Below are 12,338 nucleotides of genomic sequence, written 5' to 3'. Positions count from 1 at the left end.
GCCTTCGAACCTAACCCGTATTGTGATGGTAAACTTAAGTATTATTCCGGGCTAGGTGATACTTTGCTCGTACGGTTGGTGTTACCTTCAGAGTCTAGATTCATAAAATCTGCCTCGCTTGTGGTGCATTGCCCCTTTTTAATCTTAAGCCTCCATATACTTGCTGATTTAGAATATGTTATATTATTTTGGCATATGTGTCTCCCCAGAGCTGATGTTTTGAGAGAGAACATGGAAGCTGTCTTCGCGGCTTGTGATGCAGCACATAAAAAATGGGCCAAGATCCTTGGAGTTCGCACAATTCTTCATCCCAAATTGAGTTTGCAAGAATTTTTAAGCATTTACAGTATCACTCAGGATTTTATTACTGCAACGGAGAGGGTATCTTTTGATCAATATCAGATTCCACAAAGTTTTCATTCTCTATATTGCTGTTTATAATTCTTCTATGCTGTCATAACAGATTGGTGGAAGGTCCGGTTATAGCATTCGTGGAACTCTGCAATCACAGGCCATAGCCTTTGTGGATTTTCATCATAAATATCGAGTTGGTTTTTTTCTTTTGCCAGTTATTATCGGATTAGTTTTCTTAAGAAGTCAAATTCATATAGCTGATTTTTTTTAATTGTCTGTAGATGGATAAAATAAAAGCTGTACTTGACCAGGAGACATGGGTGGAGATAGATGTTAATGATGAATTCCAAGCTATAGCGTCTTCATTGTATTTTGAGGAGCCTGTTAATGATGAAGATATGGATGATACTTTAAATAGTCCTGCAGGAGGCGAAAATGAAACAGTCTCTAGCAATACTGGCTCTGTAATAACAGATGGCCGAGTGACAATTTCTGCGCAGCCCATTGACAGGACTTTCTCTACTGAAGTATCTCCAAATATTTCAGCACAAGTAAATATCTCACCTTCAACTGAGCCAATTGAGAGTAATAGAACTCACATTACCTTGTCAGCTCCAAATAACAGTGCTAGTCGAAAGATTTCCTTCAGAGGTGTTGGATATCACATGGTAAACTGGTAAGTGTTTTGCGTTATTCCTTTACATATAAATTCTCAACGGTCTTTCTAATGTGTACCCAATGGCACACAATAAATACCAAATTTTGTGAGTTTTCAATATTTATGATTAGAGGACCAATCAAAATACCAAACTCATGGTAATTAGTGCTTATTGTGTGCCCTTGGGCACACATTAGAAAAACCGAATTTTCAAATTTTCCGTGATTTTTTATCTTTATCATCACGTGGCCTGTTTCCCAGCTACCTATTTGCCTCTGAAACATCATGCTATTGTCGATTATAATTTTAGTCCTGATTTATTTGATTATTATGAAACTTACCTTTCAACATATACCGCTATTCCGAATTCTCTATGTCTTTTGTCTTGCTTTTGGAGATGCTTATTATTCGAATTTGTTGATAAAAGTGCTTTATCAGTCCCTTTTAATTTAATGTATCCCAGAAGCTTACTTGTGAAGGCAAGCCAAGGCGCTAGTGAACCTTGCGCACACCTAGGAGAATTTGGTGAATAACTATATGTATGTACATGTAGTAATAAGTGGAATTAATTTAATCTTTTCAGCATAAATCAAATTAATATATAGTTACTTTGTTTTATAAAATTAAATGCATATTATGATTTTTTTTGAAAACTAATATAAGTGAGACTGTTATCAATTCGTGTCAGGAATTGATAAGTTCCTGGACAATATTGTGTCTATTTTTGGTGTTTTCTGTTGATTGAAGTAGGATAACAAGTAAAGCTGAGAAACAGAGATATAGAGCAGAACAAAGATAGAATCAGAGAGATTAGGTAGATTAGAGAGAAACTTGAGAAAAAAGACACAGTTTTAGAGAGATTAAAGATAGAATGGGTTTAGAAACCCTAGAGAGAGAAAGTAAGAATCAGTTATAGAGAGAGAAAGAGATTTGGTGGCAAATGCCATTTTCCATATATTCAAATCATAATCTGAAAATACAAACAATACAGGTATTTATAGACCCTGAACTATGTAACTAACTCCAGAATAGTAAATGACTCTAATGCCCTTTACTACTACTGCTGCTGCTCTAGTCTACTTCTAGCTAGTTTTAATGTCAGTTCCTGACATATCTCCCTCCTTTAAAATATAACCATGTCCTCATGGTTGATCTTCACCGGACAACTTCCTTCCACCCGGATCAAAGATGGTTATTGCATACTTTCTTCTCCAGCCTTCCTGGACTTCAATTCTCCTGAACTTACTTGGACTGTCTTGTCTCGGCACAGTGCACCTATAAGCTCTTGCCATCTCCCATACAATCAATATATTGTTCATTCATGACAACTTGGTCAATCGCATGATTTGGTGATTTCTTGAATAGTTTTGTAACTCTTTTTGAATGATCATTTAGCATAAGACCACCTGAATCAAAGACATGCACATTTGTCTTGAAATTTCTAGAGTTTTTAGTTGTTAAAAACTTTTCAAAAGCCCTAACACTCTTTCCCCTGTTGGTAGTGATAATTGAAAATACTTCTTCAATGGCATCTTGCTTCTCGTCCACTTCATAACTACCACAGATGTGTTCTATCCACCTTGGTATAACATTAGTGAAATGGTGACAGCTTCCCACAAGATCCAAGATTAAATCAGATGTGAGCTTTAAATTCTTACCATGCCATTCAAACTGCATGGGTTGCGTTCCTTAACAGGAGCGGAGTTCACCTAATTGAGACAGCCATTGAACTCCTTTATTAGGTAGCTTAGTAATCGTAGTGGTGCGAACCCCTTGAATTGCAGTGGTGGTTTATGCATCTGACCACCAGGATCAAAGACAAGCCAATTTGTCTTACTAAAATTGCTAGTCTTCTTACGCAAGCCATGAGAATTGGTAGCACTCTTTCTTAAGCTGAAAGAAATAATTGAGAATACTTCTTCAGGGGCACTCTCCACTTCACTCACCTCCATCAGATTAATAGAGGTATTTAGCTCATCTGCAATCTCATTTTCAGCAACTAAGATTGTTTTTCTTTTAGTATTTTTATCAAACAACTAAGACATCTCTGCCTTTTGAATCATCACAAACTGACCTTGCTGTTTACACTCATGTGAAGGCCCTTCTTTGTCATTATAATAAGGGAAAAACCCACCAGTAAGCATGTTTTCATGTTGTTTTTGAGAAAGTTTATTAACTTCTCTTGCTTCATATGTCTGGCTGGTACCTTGTAGGTCTGTTACTTTCCCAAACTTGAGAGAATCCCCAGTTCTGGTGCTAACTGAACTACCAGCAGAGCTCCTTGACTGGTTCCTCTTCACCATTTCATTAGGATCTGCACATGCTTTGGACTGTGTGTAAGGTTGATCTAGCCAACACTTGTGGCTCTTTCCTGGTTCCTTATCATATACAGGCTTCACTGGTTCCTTATCATATACAGGCTTCACTGTATAAGTTTCCTTACTTTTTGTGCCAACAACAGATCCAAGGACTACGAATCCTTTATTAAATTTGGGAAACTGAAGCTTCATATGATGCAGATGATCCTTCGAGTGTTTATCTGAAGGCTCTCTACTTGCAAAAGGATTCACAACCTTTGTTTTCCTATGATTCTGTAACTTCTTTAAATTCTCCATGTTCATAGCAACTACCTCAATCAAATCTTCTAGATCTTGCAATCTTCTATTAGATCTGTCCATATAATACTGAAACTGCTTGTGGAACTCCTGCACACTCTTAGTGAACTCTCTAGTACCTTTATTCTCCATTGATATTCCTTACAAGGACTTACAATTAATGCAACTGCACACAACAGCCCCACTCCAGCAACACCAGCACAGATCTACTGAAATTTCACCTAAATTCAACACAACTAAATAATTAATTCTTCCAATCAGCAACACACTTCACTTCAGACAACAAAGTACAGCCAATACCAATGTCAACACAATCCGACACAACAAGTCTACTAAAAATGATCACACCACAGTCTCTACTACTTCCGGATTAGAAAATACACTAGTAGCAATAGTAAAACTGAGTAGATCTACTAATTCATTTGTATTTTTCTCAATATAACAAACACAACAGCTAACTGAACTGAAGACGAGATGAAACAACTAACAAACTTTAACAAAGAATCTCTGAGACGTTATATCGAACACCTGATGTGCGCCTTGCTTCAAATCCTTACTACACAACTGGTACAGTTCCTACACCACTACAATTAACCAACACAAACACAACTACTACACAGAACAAGCTTCCTTCAACAATACAAACACAGATCCACCACAATTTTGACACAAAACAACTGAAAATAGCAAACTCCGGTACTGAGTTGACTCAGTGAATCTACAAAACAACACTATTTAACTATTTTTTGTTGTTTTCTAGCTTTTTCAACACTCATACACTATCTATTACTAAAAACGAGTCTATACTGAAGACAAAGCTGCAGATACAACCTCAATCACTACCGATCTCTGAAGAACAGTTGAGAAACAGAGTACCTGAACTGTGATGAACATAACTCTGTGTAAATTGAATGGATTGCAACACGTGATACATGATTGGGCTCGTTTTTGATAGCACAGGACTGGTGAAGCAGTAGCTGATCGTTTTTTATGGCTCTGATACCAATTTTTCAGGAACTGGTAAGTTCCTGGACAATATTGTGTCTATTTTTGGTGTTTTCTGTTGATTTAAGTAGGATAACAGCTAAAGTAAGCTGAGAAACAGAGATATAGAGCAGAACAGAGATAGAATCAGAGAGATTAGGTAAATCAGAGAGAAACTTGAAAGAAAAGACAGAGTTTTAGAGAGATTAGAGATAGAATGGGTTTAGAAACCCTAGAGAGAGAGAGTAAGAATCAGTTATAGAGAGAGAAAGAGATTTGGTGGCAAATGCCATTTTCCATATATTCAAATCATAATCTGAAAATACAAACAATACAGGTATTTATAGACCCTGAACTATGTAACTAACTCCAGAATAGTAAATGACTCTAATGCCCTTTACTACTGCTGCTGCTCTAGTCTACTACTAGCTAGTTTTAATGTCAGTTCCTGACAATTTGTAAGGGTTCAATCGTAATAGGTTATGACGGCGACTGCCAGAAGATGCTTTGCAAACGAAATGAGCGAAGTCAAATTGTGTATCAGCTAATATTATATAATTTGAATGCCAAATTGAATTAACGGACACCTAGGCGACACGTATGCGTGGCCATAATTCAAGATGGACTTCTACCTATAAAATATTTAATTCGTTTTTGCCTAGGCCGTGTCTTGACAAGTATATTCAGAACAATCACTTCTTTGCATCAAATGTGATCTGTTAAGGTTCCTAGTAAGCTGGAAGTATGATTTTCTTATCATTTCTTTTCAGTGGCTTAATCTTGCTGAAGATGTTGTCCGAGTACATTGCTATAAATGATTCATTGCCAGCAATGTCTTCCGAAGTTGTGCACCGTGTTGTTGAACTCTTAAAATTCTTCAATTTAAGGACTGGCCATCTTGTCCTTGGTGCTGAAGCCTTGCAGGTACTCTATAAAATATCAGTTTTTTACTTCTTTCCTACGTGAAAATGTGCTTAATGATAATTATATTGTTGGCAATCATCTTGATTGAATCCTCTATTAACCATTTACATAATTTTTTTTTATTGTGAATTATGTGCTCTGTTAAAATTATCATGTCGCAACGACCATACATATGTGAAAATTTCATACGTCATAATTATTGTTTGAACACCTGGTCATATGTTGATTTAAACATACCTATGTTGTTGGTTTGTACCATTTTTTAATTTTTAACCATAATTAAGGCTCTGGTTTGGATTTGTTGGATGTTCTTGTTGTTGCAGGTATCTGGTTTAAGGTCTATTAATTCTAAACACTTGGCTTTAGTGAGTCAGGTTATCAGCTTTATTTGTGCGATTACACCTGGTAGGTGATGTATTAATTTCCATGAATTTCAATGTTTTTTCTCTTGGTATAGTTGTGGCGAGTCCGACTATATAACATTTACTAGTTTTTTTTGGTGCTTATGATATTGATCATTAATGCTCTTGTAGTTGTATTACTGCAAGATCGTTTCCAACTTAGAATATACCCTATATACTTATACAGGCTTCTGTGTATATTCTTACATGTAAAACAACTTAGTATATACCCTATATACTTATACAGGCTCTGTATATATTCTTACATATAAAATGCCCGTCACCGTCCACCAAAAGAGCTGTGCTTTTGCCAGTGTTATAATTGATGGTTTCTTACATTCGAATCTTAAGCTACCATTGGACTTTAAGGGATTAAAACACATCTCCTAGAACTTTGTGCTTTAAAACTACAGTGTTTATGAGAGTATCACCATGCCTGTACAGAGAATCTTAGTAATAAAAAACCAACAATCTAAGCAAAACATTGGAAAAGACTAAACACTGGCGCTAGGACTTGAACTGAGGATAATATTTGCAAATATCCAAAAAGTTGATGTTAGGACTGGCTTACCATCATTGTAGTCCACTATCTTTTTTCTTGGGTAAAAAACCAAACCAAAACAAAGATCCTGTCGAAGAGTAGGGCCCGGGGAGGGTAAGATGTACGCAAACCTTACCTCTTCCTTGAAAGAGTTGAGAAGCCATTTTTACATGGACCGGCTTGAGTATAGTACACAACAGTAGTAAGAAGAATCGAGGGCATGAGGGACGAATAAATAATTTTTTTTTTGTAAATTAAACCTTTTCGTGGGTCTCAAGAAAAAAATTCAAGAAAAGGTTTTACAGAGGAAATTAGTAGATGCCGATCCACATTATTTGTCAAATTTGGCACATGCGAGACGTTTGAGATAGCTGTGCTCTACAATCCTCTAACTCAGACGGTGAAAAGTGAAAAGCATTGGCAGCTTCCTTATAGAACAAGAGTAATTTTGCACGGAGCAAGCAAATTAGTTGTCAAGTTGTTCACCTAAGCAACTCGACTCAAATCAGGATTGAGGAAAGAAGAATTAAATGACTTTGGTTCTTTCATTTTTAAGCACCAAATCAGAAGTCGATAAAACGTGGCTGGGGTGGGAGTGAGAATGTTTGGCTAGTGAATAGTGACTGACTATGTTGATCTTTATTACATGGGAAATGGTCCCTCCTTCGTCTGTGGTCGAATATTGTATCTGTGCTTCTATGTGTTACCGAGTCAGTTCCTCAGTCAACCGACTTTTTCGAGAAGGGGTCGACCTGATATGAATCATTTTATTCCATTGCCTCCAATTATGATTGACCAACTTCAATGTATCCATTAAATGGCTTTAATCCATGTTAATTATGTCCATCCTAGGTTGGCACCCTGCACCCCTCTTGTAATCAAATAATCATTTTTATGAGCTTCTGAAATAATTAGTTCAAATGATGTGGTAGTTTGAGAAAGGTCAAAGGTCATCTGATCATTAAGTTGTGAAAAGAAGATATATATAGGACTTTTGATGTTATGCTACCAGTATCTGTTTATATATAGGGGATAGCTTAAATTTAAATTAAACTTGTTATGTACCTGCTCGCTTTAAAGCACTTATAAGTACGTGCTTTCTGACCAGGCTTGTTTTTTTGTGCATAAATGCAAGAAATCAGGAGGATTCTGTTCTGCAAAGTGCCTGGGGCACAACAGCCAGTGCTACTGACAGAGATTGATCGTGTAGAGCATGTAAGTCAGTTAGGGCTTCTACAAATTTTTTGAAAGAAGAATTATGTGCCGGTTCAAAAGTTGCATGCTGACTGCCTGACTCTGGAATTTTGGTTACAGTTATTTAACATAGATTTACTTGATAGGATTTCAAGGGTCATCGAGATGAAATACATACAAAGCTTGTCCAAATAATGAAAGAAAGGTTGTTGTATCATCTCCGTAGTCTGCCACAAATTGTTGATAGTTGGAACAGAACTGATGATACTGATTCACAGCCAAGTATTTTTGCTCGGACCGTCACAAAGGTAACTGGTTATAAACTTTGTAGATTATATGGTTCCTTTCCTGCATTTTCTTATCGATCTTTTTATATTAGGTAAAATAATTCTGTGGGTAACTACTCAATGTTTTCTATGTTCCACTGTAACTTCCTTCTCCACATAAAAAGGTATAAATGGACTGGATTTCTTTTCAAGTATTGGCAGCTCTTTTACAACAAAATATTCCTCAAACCTCAATGTATTATATCGTCTTGGAATACAAAATCTCAATTCAGACTACAGGCAGTGAGTAAGGCCATTATTAGCAATATCTACAGTTTGTCCCTGTGAATGATATGATTGGGTGATATTTTTGACACAGTTCTGTTAAACAAATTTTTTATATAAAGGGTCGGAGGAATGATTGGTATCTGATATTGCTAATGATTAGTTTAGTGAACTTAATTAAATGTGTCAGAATACATTGTTAAACGTTGAAGGAATTTTGTTGAGAATAGTAATCGTCTTGTTCTAACTCTTTTTGTTGTTGCTAAATTTTATTCTAAAAATTGAATACAATATACTGTCATGGTGATGACTTTATTATATGTGAAGTGTAAAACCTGGCTGCTCCACATACATGAACATCTTTCCTGAAATTGAAATTGAGGCTCATGGTGATGACTGATGGTACCATGTTAGAGACTTGCATTTTCATGGGGATGCTACAATATTTGGTGGAGGCAGAAGTTTTTGGATAATGAATGCAGCTGAACATGTTTTGATGATAAATACCTTTGTTATCTAGTTAGATGAAGAAGATTATTTTGGTTTTAGTTTTTTTGTATCTGTTGCAATTTGTCTTGCATAATTACTGTTTTAGCTGTTTTTCCCTAAACGTATAGTACATGGACCATTTGCAGGAAGTTGGCCATTTTCAAAGAGTGCTATCACGAATTTTGCATGACACTGATGTTCAAGCAATATTTAGGTAATGCTGCTGAAATTTTATTCATCGCTAGTGCTTTATGGGGAGATCTTGTTTCCTTTTCTTAAAAATAATTGTTCACAAAATAATTTGCACAATATACTGAGACGAATTTGCTTGTGAATAAATCGATTTATCAGTTTGACCTAGTTAACTGAATCACTACATATCGGTAAGTACTGGTTATGGTTTTCTAGGCTAAATTGATTGGCTATGTTCTGCGTGTTTTTTGAAATGTTAGAATTCCTTGTATTTTGACTATCAACAGATCATAATTTTAGGGATCTGTCCCACTTCCTTAGAAATTTATATAATGTTTATTTAAGAATAGCCTACTTCATAAAATAATTAAAATTTGATCTTTATTACTGCATGGCACTTGTAGCAGGCAGGTTTTTCTTTCTTTGATGCAGTATACAGATTTCTCAGTTTGAAACTATCAAATTTTGCTGTATTAAAATGGCCCGCTGTGTTTCATATGCAGGCAAGTTATTGTAATCTACCACACTCAAATTTGGGAAGCATATTCTAGATTAGAGATTAACACACCTCAAGCCAAAAATCGGTATAATATCTGTTACATCACTTTGTCACTTGATTTGAAGTAGCAAGTCTTCAAATTATGTTTTTCTCTTGTTTGTGTGCTTTATGTGCCAGGATGTACCGTGATCTTCGACACATTCTTGAATGCATTAGATCTCTGCCTTCTGATGATCTGAACAATTCTGGGACTCCAAATTGGGGAAAGCTCAATGAATTTTTAGTACAAAGATTCGGGGGCAAAGATGGTCAATAAAAATTTATGTATAGCTGTGCTTTGATTATGTTTAATTATTTATGACTAACCAATTTCACAGAAACATGATGGTATCAGAGAAGCGGCCTTTAACATATAATGAAGGTACAAAGCTATTAATTGTTCAGCTTCTCTTGTATAATTGTTAACTGCTAAATGTGCTTGTGTTACTGACATTATGTATAACTAGCTTAAAATCCGTACGATGGATGGGCGTTATTAATACTTATTATTTTTTTATTTTTAATTTAAGAAACAAGAATTTCATGAAATTCTTATATATGTGTGTGTGTGTATCAATATTATCCAGGATGTGTACTCATGCCAGCATAAACATTTTCCCTTGATTCCTTAATAGAGCTTGCTATGTCATGGTAAGGACCAGCATTAGTAGTCTGCTGAAATTAACTTTAACTTTCATAGCAGAAGGCATCTCCATGATGTGTTTATTGCAGTTTCAATATTAATCATCTGGTATAGTAATCGGTGTTAGTCTACTTTTAAGTTCCAATATCCATCTACTTCTAACTTTCACTATTTATCCATGCCTGCAATTTTGAAGGATGACTTACAAAGAAACATTTGCAAAAACACTCTTATATTTGCTTTTGTAATTTAATTGACTACATTTACAGCTAAGTTTATGAATATGAGATTCTTACCGGTTAAAATCTTCTCTGTTTCAGGTGTTCAGTCTGCTCTTTTTGAAGGCACTGTCATGTGTGTCTTGTCCTGGCGGCGGTCCTGGTAGCAGTAGTTATCTGAGTTATACAACATATGTAGTAGTTGGGTCCTTGTATAGTGTTTCTGTGACTGTCTGTTTTGTGGTATACCCGGAGGACCTGTTCGCAGTTTCTGTTTTAAAAAGGAACATATAGTGTTTCTGTTTTAAATCTTGTCCATGTAGACAGTAAATTTGTCACTTTTTTTTTTGTTGCAAAATGTCTTTTATCCAATGGAAATCCATATAGAGTACAGTCATGACTTTTCTAAAGACAAAATATTAAATGTTGTGTGCGGGCAAAGCAATGTTGCCAATCACCTCCTAGTTACATAATCGGTGTCTAGACAAGAAATTGTAATTAACTCACTATAGATGTTCTTCCCTCTGAATGTAAGAGTATCTTCAATAGACTTTTAATCAATTCTCTTAGAAGTGGCCCTTTCAATCACAAAATTCTTATATAAGTAATTGGGCTTGCATGAAATTTATTTTCATCCGGAGCGTACCCAGATTGTCTTGGAGGAGTGCTACTTTATTTTTATTTTGCATGAAATTTCAAAAAATGCATTCAATTCATTCGTTACTAGATAAAAAGAAGCATTCAAACCATATCTCATAAAGATGCGTTTTCATAATTTTTTTTGTTTTTGTTTTTTAGTTTTTATTTTAAATTACAACTAGATTGTAAATGAAAACTAAAAATGCATGTAATAGAAGTTTTTTCAAGAACGGGTCATTTTTTTGAATTTTGATATTTTGGACCAAATTTTTTAAATTGTGATAGAAAATGCTAATATAACTGGTGTTCTAGAAATCCCCTATTGATTAATCCTTGATTAATCCCCTGCAGGCCTGAAAAATCAATTTTTGAAATATGACTAATTTTTACGAATTTTTCTTTATTGGAGTATATATAATTATTATTAAAATTAAAATATTATATTAATTTAAATATGAATAATTATAAAAATTATGATATAATAATAATATGTTTGTTAATAAATAACTAATATAATCATAATATTACATTAAATATAATTTAATAATATAATACATTAAATATAATTTAATATTATAATACATCAGATTTTTTCTCCGATTAATACTTCCAATTAGTCCCTGATTTTCAATTAATCCCAATTTGATAGCTTGACCGATCTTACTCGATTGCCGCTTTTTACAACACTAATATAACTCAAAATTATATTATATAATGAGAAAACGATTTCTAAAGTTAATTTTAAGAAAATTATCTAAAATGGTTATTATTTTGTATATAAAAATTGAAGGGTATTTTTGTAACAATAAAATTAATGGTGGACATTCACAAAAATATTTTTAATTGTGTATTGGAAGTTGGACATAATTTTAGATATAACTTTAGGATACTTAACTCCTTATATTATTAATATTGTATTATTATTAATTGTTGAAAAAAATAATCAAATTTGAGAGACTTCCTCTATGAGAAAGAAAAAGAATGCCAATTAGTGCATACCATGATACCAAATAAACAAGTTTTCATAATATAGGTAATTCTAATTATTTCCAATATTTGTGAAAAAAATATATCTAATATTTTTTTTGATATTTAGAAATTTATTATTTAAACATAAGCATCTAAATTCAATATATTAATAATTCTAAAAATATTTAACTCAAAAAATATAAACTATAAAATTCAAATATTAAAATGTAAATACTCAAATAATTTAATAACACAAAACAAAAGAAAATATTTAATAATAAAATTCTTATAATATGCATACAAAAAATTAAATATAAGTAATCAGTTAATTAATATGTTATAATTTTTCTACACCTAAACTATAATATTCTTATCATTTATAATATGCATGTAAAATAAAAATAGAAGTAACCTATAAAGAAGTTAAT

At 33.8% G+C, this 12,338-nt stretch overlaps 1 protein-coding gene across 2 annotated transcripts in view; it reads left to right on the top strand.

Annotated features, from left to right (window-relative positions):
- LOC141683160 (vacuolar protein sorting-associated protein 54, chloroplastic-like) overlaps positions 1-10,899 on the top strand; it is a 35,834-nt gene extending 24,935 nt beyond the window's left edge. For both annotated transcript variants that reach the window (XM_074487847.1, XM_074487846.1), the window contains exons 9-19: positions 210-381; positions 464-547; positions 636-1,030; positions 5,382-5,535; positions 5,859-5,940; positions 7,613-7,692; positions 7,818-7,979; positions 8,858-8,925; positions 9,407-9,487; positions 9,580-9,823; positions 10,405-10,899. In XM_074487847.1, coding sequence (XP_074343948.1) covers positions 210-381; positions 464-547; positions 636-1,030; positions 5,382-5,535; positions 5,859-5,940; positions 7,613-7,692; positions 7,818-7,979; positions 8,858-8,925; positions 9,407-9,487; positions 9,580-9,718 — 1,417 coding nt within the window. In that variant the 3' untranslated portion in view covers positions 9,719-9,823; positions 10,405-10,899. The remainder of the gene's footprint in view (positions 1-209; positions 382-463; positions 548-635; positions 1,031-5,381; positions 5,536-5,858; positions 5,941-7,612; positions 7,693-7,817; positions 7,980-8,857; positions 8,926-9,406; positions 9,488-9,579; positions 9,824-10,404) is intronic.
- Positions 10,900-12,338: the final 1,439 nt, after the last annotated feature.

The sequence above is a fragment of the Apium graveolens genome, chromosome 9, assembly GCF_009905375.1.
Source record: "Apium graveolens cultivar Ventura chromosome 9, ASM990537v1, whole genome shotgun sequence".
In the NCBI taxonomy this organism is placed as follows: domain Eukaryota; kingdom Viridiplantae; phylum Streptophyta; class Magnoliopsida; order Apiales; family Apiaceae; genus Apium; species Apium graveolens.
This window is presented reverse-complemented; position numbering and strand designations above follow the sequence as displayed.